The sequence below is a fragment of the Oxyura jamaicensis genome, assembly GCF_011077185.1.
Source record: "Oxyura jamaicensis isolate SHBP4307 breed ruddy duck chromosome 15 unlocalized genomic scaffold, BPBGC_Ojam_1.0 oxy15_random_OJ202, whole genome shotgun sequence".
Classification (NCBI taxonomy): Eukaryota; Metazoa; Chordata; class Aves; order Anseriformes; family Anatidae; genus Oxyura; species Oxyura jamaicensis.
Window position 1 is genome coordinate 1 of NW_023304392.1, and position 16677 is coordinate 16677.

Sequence of the window (16677 nt, forward strand, 5' to 3'; positions counted from 1 at the left end):
GTTAAATTCAGTCATACATATAGATGAAGTGAACAGAGGGTTTCTTAAAATACAGAGCTGCAAAGAAGTCTCACCTTCATTAACTAGGTACCGTGCATAGATAAGGAGCCAGTGGCGATATTCATGACTGGATTGTAATATAAGTGCTGCTGCTATCTGATTCTCCAGGTATGCAAGTGTTGTTTCTTGCTGCACTAAATGAGGCATGGAGAACAATCTGGCAGCTTGCCTTCCTGAACTACAAAACCAAAGAAAAATTAACGTCAGCCGTAAAATCAGACGTTAAGAAAATATATATATATTCTTGTAATACAGAAACTATTCTACACTTAACATTCAGAGCATATATTGACACCAGAAGGCTAATTTGGGAAAAAGTAACCGATATTTAGTCTTTCTCAAAAGAGAACGTTTGTTTCCATGTCAAACATTTTTCCAATTACTTTTTTTTTCTGCCTGAAAGAGAACAGCAATAAAATCGTACAACTTCAGTTTTATGTATATTCTTTTCATAACAACAAAAAAATTCAAGTCAGATGTGATGGACAGAAAAAGCAGAGAACTGCCTGGGAAACCTAATTCAAACCCATATCAAATCAATGAAGGTGACTTTATGAAATTCAGCTTAGTTGATGAAAACATCACGTGTACACAATTGTCAAGTATTTTACCTATTCAGTAAAGAGAAGACTTAAATAAAATGATGAAGTTTAGAGTATGCTTTCCTATCCCCCTGAACAATCTCAGAGTAACACTGAATTACAGACTACACAAGAGAAAAGATTTGGAAAAAAGCATTCTGTGAGCTACGGATAACTTTCAGTACAATTAGCAACTCAAGAATTAACTCACTGATACAAGCACATGAATAAGTAACAGGAAAAAAAAGACAAACAAGCTGAAAAAATGAAGTAATTAAGCGCATACTTTGATGTTCGTCCCTGTATTACAGCTAAGGGCCCAGAACACAGCATGGCTTCTTGGGATGGTAAGTTATTCCTGAAGTCTGCACATTGCGCTAGAGAGTCCTGTTTGTCAGAAACAAGATTCCTGGGGAAAAAAAAGGGCAAACAAATCAAAGACAAGTTGGAAGAGAGTAGGTAGTGATATTAGTGGATCCAGCTCTTTTCTCCCTCAAAGCCTGACTTGCATTTTCACAGATTATCAAATCTACTGCAGAGGTGCTCAGGAGCTGTGCGGATCACAACTGTTCCGACTCCATGTCCAAATTTCACTTGAGCTTCCGTGCAAGCGTCCCTCCCACCTCCAAAGCTGTTATGATTGATCACATAATTCAGCATTCACTTCGAAAAGCACAAGGAAATCCACTTTCCGTTTGTCATTTTACATCAAACGAGAAGTCATAACCCCAGAATAAAGACTGGAACAAACATACAAAGCAACGACTTTCTCATTGTGAACTTGATTTTAGCTCAGGTTAGGTCCCCCCTACCCACCAGACAAATCATCACAAATCATCCATTTCGATAATCCTTTCCATACATCACAGCTATTCCTTTGTACTGAGGGAGCTGACGGTTACAGCTGACATTTCCACACCTAATCAAGCATATCCTTTTCACTTGGTTTGGGATGCCAAGGGAATCAGCTCAAACCCGTGCTAGGTTGAGGCCTCCAGACCGCTCAGAGGTAAAACGGCACATATGTAAAATAACCTTCACTGCTTTATCATGTTTAAGTTTGTTTGATGACTTAAGAGCTTGCTCTTTCATATATTTCCAGAGCTGTAGTACAAACAAACAAAGACAGCAAACTCAGAGTTCTGGCTGAGAGTTTGTCCCCTGCTCCTTAGTGTCTGGAAAATTTTCTGCTTGATTTCTCAGGGAAAGACTTGGATTTAATGCCTATCTGATACCCAATAAGGCACAGACTCTCCTTGTTTTTAGGACACTGATAATGGCTCTTCCATGAGAATTCTCAAGATTTCTTCCCCCCTTCCCGGGATTTTATCTTCCCTGAAGTTTTACATCTTGGAGACATTTAGCTCTGAAACTGGTCCTCAGAACAAAAAAGTATTAAGGAATGATGTGGACTGACCAAGTCAAGCACGCACACGTTCAACATTTGAGTGCATAGGTTTTACGTTCTTCGGAAACCAGACAAAATGGTTTTAACAAGTCTGAACTCCCAACAAAATTGTCAAAGTTGTTTTGACAATTTTTCCAGAACAGTATTCTTTAACATAAAATGAAGTGATAAGGCTAGATTATTTTTGATTACCAACTGCTTCACAGATTCAAACCATGTACATCAACAAAAGTGTTTGTAGGTTGGTATTAGTTAATAAATATTTGTTCACTATACGTGGTGTGGGAAGGAGTAATAAAGTAAACTGTATGTTCACTTGTTCATTTTTGAAATTTATTTTAAACCAAAGGTAAGAGCGTAAGAGAGTAAAGCCTAGACATCCACTAGTGAACTAAAGCAAAAGCAAAACTGGGTCCTACCCTACTCCGACTAGTCTTCAGAATATGGAGTGAAACAGTAAACCGGAATACCTGTCAGTTTAGCTAGGTTTTAAAAGCCGTGTATCACTTACCACGTAGAAAGAGAAGGATTAAAACAGTATGCCTTTCCATCAGACATGCTCATTACAGGTATACCATGCTGAGTCAGCAAGATCTGAGAAAGAGTTGCATCACTTCCTACAAACCAGTTCAGATCAAGACATTATTTTTTGGACTCTTGCATTAACATTCATCATGCTAAAAATGCTGTCCACCTTCAATTACTAGTCCCAGAAACCAGCAGGAAAAGCTGCAGAAAATCTTACCCTCAAAGACTAACAGGAAAATTAAGAAAAGACAACGATGCTGAGCACCAGGCTCAGTGCAGTTAGCATTAAGAACACTCTTCTGCAAAACGCATTGTCAATCTCTAATTTGTACAGAACATTGTCCATAGCCGGGGGAAATCTTCAGCAATTCTGCCATGTTTCCTGTAGCCCCCAAAGCCTTTATCTTTCTTTTTTTCCAGTTAAGTCAAAATGCTAAGAACCAGCATATTTAGAGAAAGCTGTGCTCTCTATTAACGGTCTAAGAGGAATGGCTGGAGTCTCACATTTCCCAGCATATCCTTGTCCCAGGGTTTGTATGTGTAACTTCTAATGAAGACACTTGCAAACTGCTAGTACAACTACTTCTCAAGTTGGTTTAGGTTAGTATTGCATGGATTAAAGCTAAAATAGAAGCCAGTGTGCTCTGAGAAACTGAGATGATTCGCTGTCCATCGCTAAAGTAATATACTTGCAGAGTACACAGAGGAATTGCTATATATAGCAGTACATTTACATAAAATATTTGCTCTGTGATCTTTACAGTGCTGCATTTTCACACTCAGAAGCAAGGCAGAATATAATAAGCTACAGAATCTTGTACAGGTTTATTACCCACTGATACTTCCATTTATTTCTACAGGATTTCAACATTGTGCAGTGAATGGAAGGCGCTGGCAATAACAAAGAAGCAAAATTATCTGCTTAGGCTTTTCAGGGTTCATACAATTTCTGCATATTCAGAAATAGGACTAGTATGGGTGGGTTTAGAGATTGGTAATTAAATAAACCCTTTTTATTACCTGATAATATTGTTTGCAAAGACTCGTCTCTAACAATGACTGTCTGCTTGTGAACATCCCTAAAAAAAAAACACACAAAAGGAAAATTCTGCAGTTCACAAACAACTGAAAGCTCCAAAACCATTTAACAAATGCACTTTTTCAATATTTACCTTTTTTTTTTTTATTTTTTTTAAAAAAAAAAAATGACATTTTCCTCATTGCTTTGAAAACAGCATTTAGGCAAACTCAACCCCCTTATGGCAAGGCAAAATTCAATAGCAGGCAGCAACTTCGAGTCCAGAGAAGGGCTACGAAGCTGGTGAGGGGTCTGGAGAACAAGTCTTACGAGGAGCGGCTGAGGGAGCTGGGACTGTTTAGCCTGGAGAAGAGGAGGCTCAGGGGTGACCTTATCGCTCTCTACAGGTACCTGAAGGGAGGCTGTAGCGAGGTGGGGGTTGGTCTGTTCTCCCACGTGCCTGGTGACAGGATGAGGGGGAATGGGCTAAAGTTGCGCCAGGGGAGGTTTAGGTTGGATATTAGGAAGAACTTCTTTCCTGAACGGGTTGTTAGTCACTGGAATAGGCTGCCCAGGGAAGTGGTTGAGTCACCATCCCTGGAGGTCTTTAAAAGACCTTTAGATGTAGAGCTTACGGATATGGTTTAGTGGAAGATTTGTTAGCGTTAGGTCAGAGGTTGGACTCGGTGATCTTGGAGGTCTCTTCCAACCTAGACTATTCTGTGATTCTGTGAACTTTTCGGTTCCTTTCTCTCAGGAAGCCTCTTTACAGCTAAGCAAACACTGAGGATCCAAGTAACCATTTTAAGGAGCTCTGACTTGCGTGCGATATTGGATTGAAATTAATAATTGCAGATTCTATCTTGGTATCTTTAGGATGGCTAGAGTACTTCTGACTCCAAATCCCATATAACTCTACTGACCAAGCATGATGGAAGTTGGCAATATCCATACTTCTGCCCCAACACCCAATTCATTCCATACATAGGACAAGTCTGCCCTTGGGAAGCTGTTTGATGATCAGCTAGAAGTTACTATCTTCCTTAAAGAATTAAATTCAATGGGATGAACCACCTTGGAACACAGGAGAAACAGGATTCAAATCTTGCCCAATTAACTCTTCATATTATATCCAAAAACCAGACTTGTGTTTGGATCTGACTTGCTTTAAACCACAGTTTCAACAGCAATATACACTCAACAATTGAACAGAGCAACCTATAAAAGCAGCCCAGCTAGCTGCTGCAGCCTGAAGGGGTACTTACCAAACAGAGAGCGTAGCAGCAGTGGTGAGAGCCATGATGTAAGAACCTGTGCAATGGAGGGTGGAAATGGGGGTATTCAATATTATAGGGGGAAGAAGGCGACGACCACAAGCTGAAAATACTGACAGCGTTCGTTTCTCACAGGCTACACTGACGATCTCACTAAAAAAAGAACAAAAGGAAACATTTACATTTCATCAGATGCAAGCAGCATAAAACCAGATTGCCTTAAGTTATCGTGCAACTCGAGCTAGTTCCCCAAAAGGTAACTTTTACAGCTTTTAACAAAATCCTGGGTACCAAAAGGAAAGGCCAAAACAGACTCAGGAGGCACATTCTGCACCTCCTTGATTTTATTATAACAACAACGATCTAAGGAGATGCACAAGCAAAGGTCTGCATGCAGAGAAGGTATCTCTCACTAGACTAGGTGGCATAGTGGGAAATATCAGTAAAACGTTGGGGATATACATAAGCTCTTCTTCAGGCCTGAACTTGTATTTAGCTTTAAAATCTGCTGCTTCTTTTTCAGACCTGAAGGAAGGGTTTTGTGTCTGCAAGCTCATCTAATTTTTGCAACTACATGCGCTTGCGTAATAAAAGATATTGCTACTAGCTACAAATGTTAACAACTCAAGGGTGTTATCAGAAAACCCTTGTAAAACTTGGGTTAAAAATGCTTCAAAACAAGGCAGAAGTGCTGAAAATCTCTTGTCTCAGGCTTCAGAAATGTTACATTTAAACTGAGGTTAGAACGAGACAGTGGAGAAAAATAATGAAAAACGAAGAATTCAGGAAAATACTTCCACATCACCTACCATCTTACTTCAACGTTTTCATTCTTCAGAAGTTAACATTTGAACAACCGTAAACCACGATGATTTAGTCAAATTTAACGAAGAAATTTAAAGTGTAAATGCAGATGAAAAGAGTTCTAGTTGGCTAATTAGAACTTATGGTGCTTTAAGACTCTAAACATAGAGCTAATACTGAGAGTGAAACCCGTTTCAAGACTCAAAGCCATGTGCATTTTTATCCGCAAAACATTTATTAAGAAACACTGTGCAAAAATTACAGTGGTAGCAGTCGGGGATAGGAGGACCTGAGGGTGATAAAACCAGCCAACAGAAGTAGTCAGCAGAAATAAGTTAGGATCCCTACCAAAAACTCCACAGAGCATGTAAAAGCAGTGGTATATTAGACCAAATTAGATGGAAGAGAAACAGGACATCCTGAGCCAAGCACAAATAATCACATAAATCCCCAATAGAAGTGATTCAGTTAATCAACTCTTTAAAGTGGAGAAAGATACTTATATAGCATCTACCTATTTGTAAAATGTAAATATATGTACATTAACTTCCTCTAAGGCATACCTTTGTAACCCTAAAAACATTAGATGACCTTCACGACTACTTATCTTCTTCAGTTTCCCACTTCCGCAAAAACATACACTCTTACCAGCTTCCTGCTGCAGTGAGAATTCGACTAGTGAGGACTGTCTCCCATTCCTTTCCTTCTCGATTACACTTTAACCTGCTCAACTTGGAACCTCCCACTGTCGTCATTTCATTCTCCACTTCGAGGTACATTGATGGATCGGAACTTACCTGAGAAAGGAAAATTAAAATACTTCTTGAAAAAGGAAAATAAGTACCCAAAAAAGCATCCAATTATGTTAGATCCAAAACAATGCCCAAGTTGAGAATGGGTTGAAGTATGCCCTTCTGTTTAAAATCACTTCCAAATACAACGCGATACTTCAAAAGAATCAGATCTCTGAAAATCAGTCTTGGCTACAACACAATTTCCTTATATTCCAAGCATTAAGAAGGGCCGCGCTACTCTGTGCTTCCAAATGAAGGGCATCAGATCCTCCACATCTCACAGAAAATATGTAGGTTCTCTTCATCAACACAGCTGAAATAACACCGCAGCAGTTACTCCAGGCAGAGACTTAGCTTTATGACAAACTTTGGTTCACTAGGAGGGACTGATGAACCAGAGATATTTTTCTCTTTGAAGTTTACTTAGTTCAGAAGTGTCCTATTCTTAGTTAATTTGCCCTTAGCTTTTCCCATAGAGTCATATTCTTAAAAGCTGAAGCATACAACCTACTAGAACACATGCATATTCAAACACGTTAATTTATCAGATGAATATCTGAGTACCTTAAGAATATTTTTACAAAAATAAACAAAATTCTTTTCTAATTGTAATCTTTTTTTTTTCCTTGTAGACAACTTACTTGCAAAGTAAATGATTTCTGTGGGATTGGGGCTGGCAGTTTAAGTGCTAATGCTGGTGCAGAGATGCAAGCAGCATCTTTTTCAGGGCCCAGTGTAGCTGGGGACTGGAAGAAAATGAAAAAGGGGTTAGATTTTTCTCCAGAAAAATTAAGACGTTTTATGATATAGACTGATTTGAAAGAGACAAGCTCTTTTTAGAAATTCTAAGTAATGCCCATTAGAAATGCTCATCTTTTTGCCATTAGTTGCATAAATACTAGTATTTTTAATATAGCTTCTAAGACTTAAAAACTAGATTTACTATTTAGTTGGAACTAGAAGTTCTGGTATGTTTCAAAGAAGAGCCAATCTTTGAATATTCAAGAGAGGGATCCGTATTTCCTTACATCATGGAAAGTCTAATGTCATTTACTACTTCACAATGCTTAGGAAAGCCATAACCACTTAAGCTGTTATATCCACATCAACCTCCTGTGCTAAGGGAGTTTCTTTTTATTCTATACGGTCATTTGACAGGCTATCAGTAAACAAGTCAACATGTGATTTATTCTATTCAGTGAACATCTAAAGTCATCATTAATCTCATTTATTTCACCTGAACAGTTAAAGTCACCGGTACAAGTCTGGAGTCTTTTCGAGGCCTTCCTTTCTTCTTCTTTTCTACCGTTTCTACCTCAAGTTCCAGTTTCCGCTTGGGTGCGCTGAGTGGTTTAGCAGCTGGAATCTTCTCTTCACTGTCACTGCTACTCTCCAGAATATCCTTGGGTTTATTGTCTTTAATTAAATTCTGATCCTTCAGTCTGAGCAAGTAAAAAACACATTTTGTATTTGATATAGGCTGGGTCCAAAAGCTATCATACAACCTACCCACTGCATTCTTCTAAAGAAGATAACACATTCTTAGACTTATTTGGGTGTATACAAATGAATATAAAGGCAAGAGGACAAAGCTGAATAGGTACTGCAAATCCTTTGCAGAAGTACAACATTACATATATATATATACATATATAAAATATAAACCGTTCAGATATATTCTTGCTTTTAAAAGAACAGTGAATCAAACTAGCAGTTAACACTTGGAAGCTGTTCTGATGGTATGTCCTCTGTAGACACGTAGTCCATTTATACTCAAGTAATTCTCACTGTTGCAAATAGATGGAGGCTAGCTATTTTGTCTTCTAAAGAGCACAGGCGCATGTAGCCACAGATGAAGGCATGAACACACACGCAACCTCCTGTAACACAAGTTTTAACTCGGCGTATTTTGGAAAGTCTGCTTGATGCCGCTTGCCAGATGTAAGTGTGTAATGGGATAAGGACAGCAAAGAAGATACCTATTTGCAGCTTTCTCATTCCTCCCAGCTTTGGCAAAGACCCAAGAATTTCCACAACATCAGAACCACGACATCCACACCAGACAATCGGTTTTTAAACTCTCCTCATTAGTATCCCCTTCTTTTGACTCCCCCCCCCCCCAGGCTATTCCTTACCTATCCACAACAGTCTGATTTGTATTTGTTACGACAGCAGTCCCTGAGGTGGCTTTGGATCGTTCCGTAAATCTAGAATCAAATGCTTTCATAGGTTCAATCTTGGATGGAGTTGTCAACACAGAGGAAGACGGTGCAGGAGGAGCAGCTGAAGCAGAGGTAGCATTGACACTGTCAATAAAAGGGACAGGAGAGCAAGGATTGAAAGAGATTTAGTATTTGTAACATGCATTGCTTGTAACAGCTAGATAGCATTTCTTATATTGGCTAGAAACCATATTTAATAATTCACGAACACACAAATTCTTACATGCTTTTCCCCTTTTGTGTGCCAATATATTCTCAGCTTTGCTTACTCTCGCAAGCCGATTACGACGCATATCAGAACTAAGACCTTCACATTGCTTAGATACATCTAGGTTAAGAGACGATAACTACTTTGTTACGTACTTTTAATTAAGGAATTACTTTTTCAGCTAGTACTGATGTAACCAAATTGAAAGGTAGACTGTTTTAAATGACTGTGATTTCCAGTTTTAACCATTGTTCAGGTTGCCAAATACTTTCCGTTACAAGATTATATTCCACTGTTTATCAGTCAAAAAACAATGCCAAGTTCTGATTTTGTTGTTGAAGAATCCAAACAACTTATGAGGCCTTTTCCAAGCACGCTAGGACAGAGGACTGCGTTTTCCCCACACTAAAGCATCCCAGGGATCTGTTATTTGAATAGCTGTTTACTTTAGAGATTTTCAGTTCATTCAGGGGAATGAATGGCTCTAATATAACTGATGCTTGTAATAAAAAGCAGTTAGAAGCCCATTTTCTAAAGAAAGCAAGACTTAGTTTTGTATGTCAATCATTTCTCATAATCTCCCCACTCACTTTTAAGTCTGGGGCCAATTTCAATTAACTTTGATGGAGTGGTAGAGCTTCCAATAACGTTATGCTCCAAATGCTATAAAAACACATGGAGGAGGAAAACAAAAACAAGAAAGCACACACCCAAAAGAAGAAAAAAGACTCCAGGAAAACAGACTAGCATTACCACCAATGGAAAATAAAGTGAAATTTAGGTGTTCCATAATTAATTCAAAAGACACACTGGCAAATCAGCATCTGTGCATTGACAGCGCCAGTCATTACGCTCTTTCCCATCCAATGGGGTTGCTACGCAGGAAAGTATTACTGTGTTTGAGGAGACGAGATGTAGGGAATGCAGGACAGAATTCAATGGAAAATGGGCTTCATTACTTTCATTGCTGGAAAGACTACTATTATTTACGAATAATAAGCCAATATTCCATAAGCAAGGCACTTTGTTAGAGCACTAGCACACAGTCAGCTGGATCCCATTGCATTACTTTTCAGAACTATGCATATGAATTTATTCATCACTGATTTATCACTAAAGTAATCAAATACTAGTAAAAACCAACATTTGCAGGGATGTTAGATTCTTGCAGCTTTGGGGTAGGGAAACCACTTGAATAATTGCTTGATTACAGAACTGCAAACAAGAATTAAAACCTCAACAAAGTCATAAAAATGAAAAGCAAAACTCCCGCAAATACTGACCCATCTTTATTGGCTGCATCATCTGTTGCTTTTATACTGGCTGCTGTTGGCTCTACAGAAGGCTTTGAAGTATTAAGGGAATTTGCTGCATTAGAATCTAATGACATGAGCTGCTGGTTACTTTGAGAAGACATCATTGAGCCAGCCAGAGTTCCAGATATTGGGATGCTATTGAAAAATGCTGTAGAAAAATCCCTAAGCAAAAGACAAACAACAAACACATTTCTTCAAAACACACACACACCCTAAATGAACCACCGGTACCTAACTCCTCCAAGTAATTTCTCATATTCAAATGACAATAAAGCAAGTATTAATACAGATATCAACCTTCAACACCTTAGAGTAATGTTCATCCATCTACAGTGGTAAAAGCAAGAATTAGCCTTATCTATTAAGAAGAGATTATAGCTATACACACGATATTTCCAGCAAGTGCTTTAAGGTATCACCACATTAAAATTTGTCAGTGTTCTTGGCTTGCATCGGAATAAAATAGATTAAGAGGGAAAGAAGGGTTTTAGAAACTACTTCCAAACATACCCAGTGTCCAGCTGAGCTATACAGAGAGGTGTAATCCTTCTCCGTCCGTCTGCTGTCCGTGTTTCAACTTGCTTTTTTAAGAGATTCTGTGGGAAAATATGTATGTCGTCATTATTTCTCATCAAAAGGAAGAGTTTTACTTTTCTGCCCACTGACAAAAACAGGTGCATTAGACAAAAGCTATTTTTCAATTAAAATTTGTTTCCGTATTGTCTTTGAACCCATTATTGCTTCATGGACAGTGCTTCAATCTACGTTTTTATTAATAAATGGTTTTTAGCACCATAACCGTATTTTTTATACCTATCGTACCATTGAATTCCAGCTGCGATTACTGCTTTCACACTGAACCACAGAATAAGTTAGTTTTAATTCAGACAGACATTTCCAATTCCAGATCTAGACATCTGTAGAAAAGACATTTTTGGAGAATGTAATCTAGTGACTCTAATGTGGAAAGCATTCTCTTCTGTGCACGATGAATCCTGCATTAAAAGTTGCACTTCGGTGTTTATGACAGAATTACATGATGTTTTCAACCTCCTTCATAGAGAAGCTGAAGCACAGTTAGACATTAGCTGTCCTTGGCTTCCCTTTAGCACACCCAGAATTTAACGCACAACAGTGTCAATCAGTCCATGGCAAATGGTAGGGCTGTGTTTCCACCCCTCGATCACGAGCCCATCTGTATGTGGCATCCCTCCCCAGATGTCCTGATGTTTCATGGCCTCCTCCCGAACACCGGCTACGTGCATTGAGGCCCTGCTTCAAGGACGTGGTCAAGCATCGCTCATTTGTGGGAAGTAGAGAGTAATTTCTTTCCTCTGCACTTCCACATAGCCTTTACTTGTTTTGTTTAGTTATTCCCTTTCCCCCTCCCTTTTCCCCTTTCCCTTTTTTTCCCTTTAGTTGAATTGTTTAATTAATAATAATATTTCCGTAATTATATATATATATATATATTTTTTTCCCTCTTTAATTAAATCATCCTTATCTCAACCCGTGAGTTGTTCTTTCTTTTACTTCTTCCCCTCCTCATCTGAGGAGGGGGAGTGAGAGAGCGGTTGTGGTGTTCAACTGCCTAGCACGGTAAAACCACCACAAACAGGAATATTCACAAGCCTCTTTCCACAGTCAGCTTAAAAGCCTCTTAATTTTTCAGCAAGTCCTGCTAATGCCAACGGGACCATTCACGTATTGAAAGATGTCATTCAATACGAACACAGATGCAGAAACTGCTTTTATAAGCATTTTGATATTTATTGACTTACTTGACTGATTTGATATTTATTGACTTTATTTGACACTATAAAGTGACTATCCAAAAACACCCACCTTTCTAATGTCCTCTGAACTCTCCCCATTAACCATGTTTGCCACTTTCGGAGCTGCTGTTGCAGCCCCAGACGCCTCCCTTATCGATGCGCTCTTCTGCTCCGCCTGCTGCTGCTGTCTTTCTTGATCCTTGAGCATCCCTGGATTCTCAGTAATGCTGGTAGACAACTGAGCTTCAGTCATTATAGCTAGGCTCTTGCCATACGTGGACTGATGAACGTCGCTCTGTGGGCATTAAAAGCCTACCAGAAAGCAACTGACTAAAGCAACCGTTAGTCAGCGGCTAACGTGACATCACTGATTATGACATCATCACTCACCCGGAAGCCAAGAAACCGCATAACGACAGCCAACAGCAAAGCAGTTTAAAAAGGCTTGCATATTTACAAATCAAAGAGTAATTTTTAAGTGTATTAAAGCACCCACTCCTTGTTTCCTTGTTCAAATAACAACCTGAAACCTTCAACGATGTGAAAGCAAGTCAACATCTTCCAAATAGACTTCCTTTCCAGAATAGAAATTAACATCATAAATTCACTTCTCTTCTTAAATATTTTGTACACTAGACAAGAACATGTTTGCAAGATGGAAATCAGTCACTGCACAGTTCCATACATATTCCAATATTTTAATGGAATCGATAGATCTAATAAACATGATTACAGATTTTTGCAGCGTTTACTGTACCTTTTCCTCCTCACTGAGCGGATCTCCAAGCTCGTCCTGGGAAAAGTCTAAAAATGCCACAGATCCATCCATGGAGCACACCAAGATACCCAGCCCATTAAGGGTCCTGAAGGAAATGAACATTTCTTTTGTTGACTTTTTCATTGGTACAAAGGGGCAATACAATACATTTGGCAATAACAAACATTTAGCATAACATTTATTAACACAGCAAATGCCAACAAAACCAAAAAAGTGGGACAGCAAGGAGAAAGGGCGAGGGACGGCAGGGGTCTGTGTAGCAGAGGAAAATTAACACAATTATTCTTAGATAAGATTCCTCTACACTTACAGATCAGCTTAGTAATAAAGAACTGAACATGAGAATTCCCTGTACACCGCTCTAAATCAGGTGCATTACTGTCAATCCAGTGGACTTGGTAACTACGGCAGGTAGTACGACCAAAATGAACTACAAGTCAACGTGATCTAAGATGTTTCATGCTCAGTTGGTAGTATGCCATCAACAGCAGTTATTTCTTTTAGTTATTTCGTTTGATCATAGGTCTGCACTGTATACATACCTAGAGCTCCTCAGGGTAATGGCTGCCTCTAACTTTGCATGTCTAAAACACCTAGTGTAACCTCGACAGGCACCCAACATGAAATCATAGTATAAATATAGAGGAAAACATATGGACAGCGACACTTTGATTTGGGTATGCACTAGTAGCACTGCCAAACACAGATCCACTGTTATGCATTTAACTGTTGATGGAGAAATGTCACACTGGAACCTCTAGCTAGTAGGCTGCAGGTACCAGTTGGTGTGTTCTGGCACATGTTCTCATCACAAAGCCTTATAACCAGTTAAACTTATTCCCTGTCCTTTGCAGTTGCCAAACAACCCGTCTTGCATTGATAAGTATGAGACTAGCTACTCTTCTCTCAGCCAGAATAACAATTTTAGTTTAGCTTTTTACAGTAAAACCCAAACTAGATATTGAAAACTCGAGAGTCTATTTAAAAAGCTCATCCACTTTCACATTAATTTCCATAGCACAGGCAGAAGCCAGGGACTGAAGCCAGAACAAAGCACAAAGATGAGCCATGTACGCACTCAGAAACATCTCAGCCATGCCTGCTGTATTCTCTTTGTACCCACAAAAGCAAGACTAACAAAACTAGACTCTATGAGTGATTAACGGGTAGCTGGGCTAAATACGGAGTAATACTAGAGTCTTTCTTACAAGGCTAACGTGGAGATGGAGAACAAGGAAAAGGCATAGGAAGGAAACAGGGCTGGATTATGTCTATTAGCTGTGATAACACATCATTCCCCTTAACCACAGCAACATAGCTGCTCTTGGCTTCAGAATACTAAATTCCTGAAATCAACTAATGCTATCCACTCCCTTTCCCCCAGTTAAATCTCTAACAACAGAGAATAAAAAAATGAACAGGAAGCTAAATATAAGACCTAATTCTGTACACGTGACCTTTGCGCTAAACCCTCAAGTTACCCAAATGACCACATTAGTCAAAGCTGACACTTACCCAGACAGAAAGAGATCGATCCTTACTACCAACAGCACAACAGCAGTAGGGACAACTTGACTTGGTGGAGCTCCCGTTCTTTTGCTTCTTCTTGAAGATTTTTGGATTGAATTTCTGAACAAGTGAGATGCCACATTTTATTACAGTAATCAAATTTCAGTAGATTGGCTTTAAAAGCAAGTTTCTCTTTTTCACTCTTAAGTAGAAAGCATTTCGTGGAAACAAGGTCCCTAACCTGACTCTCTGAAAGCACTGACAAAAGCCCCATATGCTTTCTTAAGCAAGATTTTGAATACCTTAACGGGAATGCCAAACACCAATTTCACCAGTGATCAGGAACCCACTAGACATCTAAGTCACTGGACAGTGTTAACAATGTTGGCCTCTGGCATTCCTAACATGCTCCTGTGTCCCCCTCATCTTGTTCATCTACATGCACTTCCCACATCATAACAGCAGGCTGATTGTTTCCAGCATTAAAGTTGACATTTATTACACACCACCACCTGTTTGCCCTCCTAACCCTGACACCTATCTCCATCTGTTGTCCCACTTATGCATACAATTATCCGAAGAAACATCTTAGAACTTTTCCTTTAGGGATAAGTTGTTATAATTCACCCACCACTACTGTAACTGCCTTCCGGTGCCCTACAAAATCCATGTTGGTTTTCCATCCGTCTCTCTCGATGATCTGAGCAGTAGGTCCAGAATTATTCATGGCATGAGCAGAAACAAGATAGTGACCATCAGGTGACCAGCTAAGACGCAACACATGTGTTGTCCCTCCACACTGAAATAAATCAAAGAACATATTAGAATTTTGAGCATGTCTGGCAAAAAAAAATAAAAAATAAAATAATGAAAAAATTTAATGCAAACTACCTTTATTTTAGATTTAGGAAATATGATTACTAGGTCTTCTGAGACTACAGAAGAATGACAGTACAATTCTCAGCACATCAAACATGTTTATACAGGAGATGTAGCGTACTTACCAAGCCCTAACAAAAGGAGGAAAAGGAATCCAGAGAACTATGTTTAGAAGAAACGAAGCCCAAGTCGTTTTGCATACAGCACGCTCAGTATTTATCACAGTCCTAGTTAGTGACATGGCTGCAGCATACCAACTGCTAACAATGAGACTTCAGGTTTCAGTACCAGATCACACCGATTCAGGCATTTACCGTCTGTTCTTAAGAGTAATTGCACTAACCACGATACCCTAAGACCACTGCAAAACACTCCACTCACCAAGCACCAGCTTCTGTCCCCATAAATTTGACCTCCTGATTCAAGTCATCGCATAAGTCAGCGCTATCCTAAGCCAGATCCCAATCCTAAGGATTCGCCTTGTTTCTGGGAGTGGCCAATAGACAATGCATAGAAAAGAATGCAAGAACAATGCAGTGGGACAAGACTTCCTCTGAATACTTCTACTTTTCCAGGAATTTACTTGTTTCCACAACCCACGTACACCTTTGGCATCCACAACATTCAGGAGCAACAAGAGTCTCAATTTAATCATATGGTGTATGAGAAAGCAGCTCCCCTCCCACCCTTCTTTTGAATCTACCGGCAAATACTTGGGTTTGACTTGGCACTGTTAAATTAACTAATGCTTCTGCAGGACTGGAGTTACTCTTACGGTTTTCATTCGCTCTATAGGAATTTCCTTTGGTAAAACATTCCTCATCAAAGTACCTCATCAAAGGGCTTTGTGATGCTAGTTTCCAGTTGCCAGTCCATCGTCCGCCACACCTTCAAACTTCGATCGTCAGCCTGAGAGGCAATATATTTCCCAACAGGATCCCAGGTCAGCCCTTTCACCAAGCCAGAATGCCCCTTTAAAGTGGCAAGAATTTCTGTACACACAGGCAAAAAAATACACAGAGAGTGGGCTTACTGTTATCTCTTTTAGGACACACTGCTAAAGGTATCTATGAGATCTTGTTTCAACGGCATGTTGAACGTTAGTTACCTCTTTTAATGCACAAATGACAACATAGCAACAAAACTGGAACATGTACTTAAGCTTAAAGTGTATGAAAAAAGTGGTAAAGAACACTGTTGACAGATGTAAGGGGTCCAAAACTCTTTACAAAAAATACATCAAAGCAGGAAGAGAACACTAGCAGAGCCCAGGCACTTTAGAATAGCACGTTCAAGCAATGGAAAGCAGCAGTTTAGCTGGAATTTTAGTCAAATATTCATCCTTCCCTCTGTACCCAAAGATTATCACAACATACTCAACTTTTTCACACATGCCACTAAAGAGACACACAAGCCGGGCGGACCTGGTAACCTATTTTCAGCCATTCTCTTGCTTAGCACTCTGTTAGAGAATAGGCTGAGAGCACTGCACAGGCTACACAGTTAGCTTGAAAGTACAAAAC

At 39.3% G+C, this 16677-nt stretch overlaps 1 protein-coding gene across 1 annotated transcript; it reads right to left on the minus strand.

The window, feature by feature from the left end:
- Positions 1 to 3: 3 nt before the first annotated feature.
- LOC118157949 (protein HIRA) lies at positions 4 to 16183 on the minus strand (the record flags this gene model as incomplete). Its single annotated transcript, XM_035312493.1, has 16 exons — positions 4 to 238; positions 928 to 1050; positions 2561 to 2666; positions 3598 to 3656; positions 4861 to 5022; positions 6322 to 6470; positions 7109 to 7213; positions 7705 to 7909; positions 8603 to 8773; positions 10181 to 10375; positions 10724 to 10809; positions 12059 to 12283; positions 12746 to 12880; positions 14282 to 14395; positions 14907 to 15074; positions 15986 to 16183. Coding segments are annotated over 16 exons (2436 nt in total), but the record flags the coding sequence as incomplete, so codon positions are not given.
- Positions 16184 to 16677: the final 494 nt, after the last annotated feature.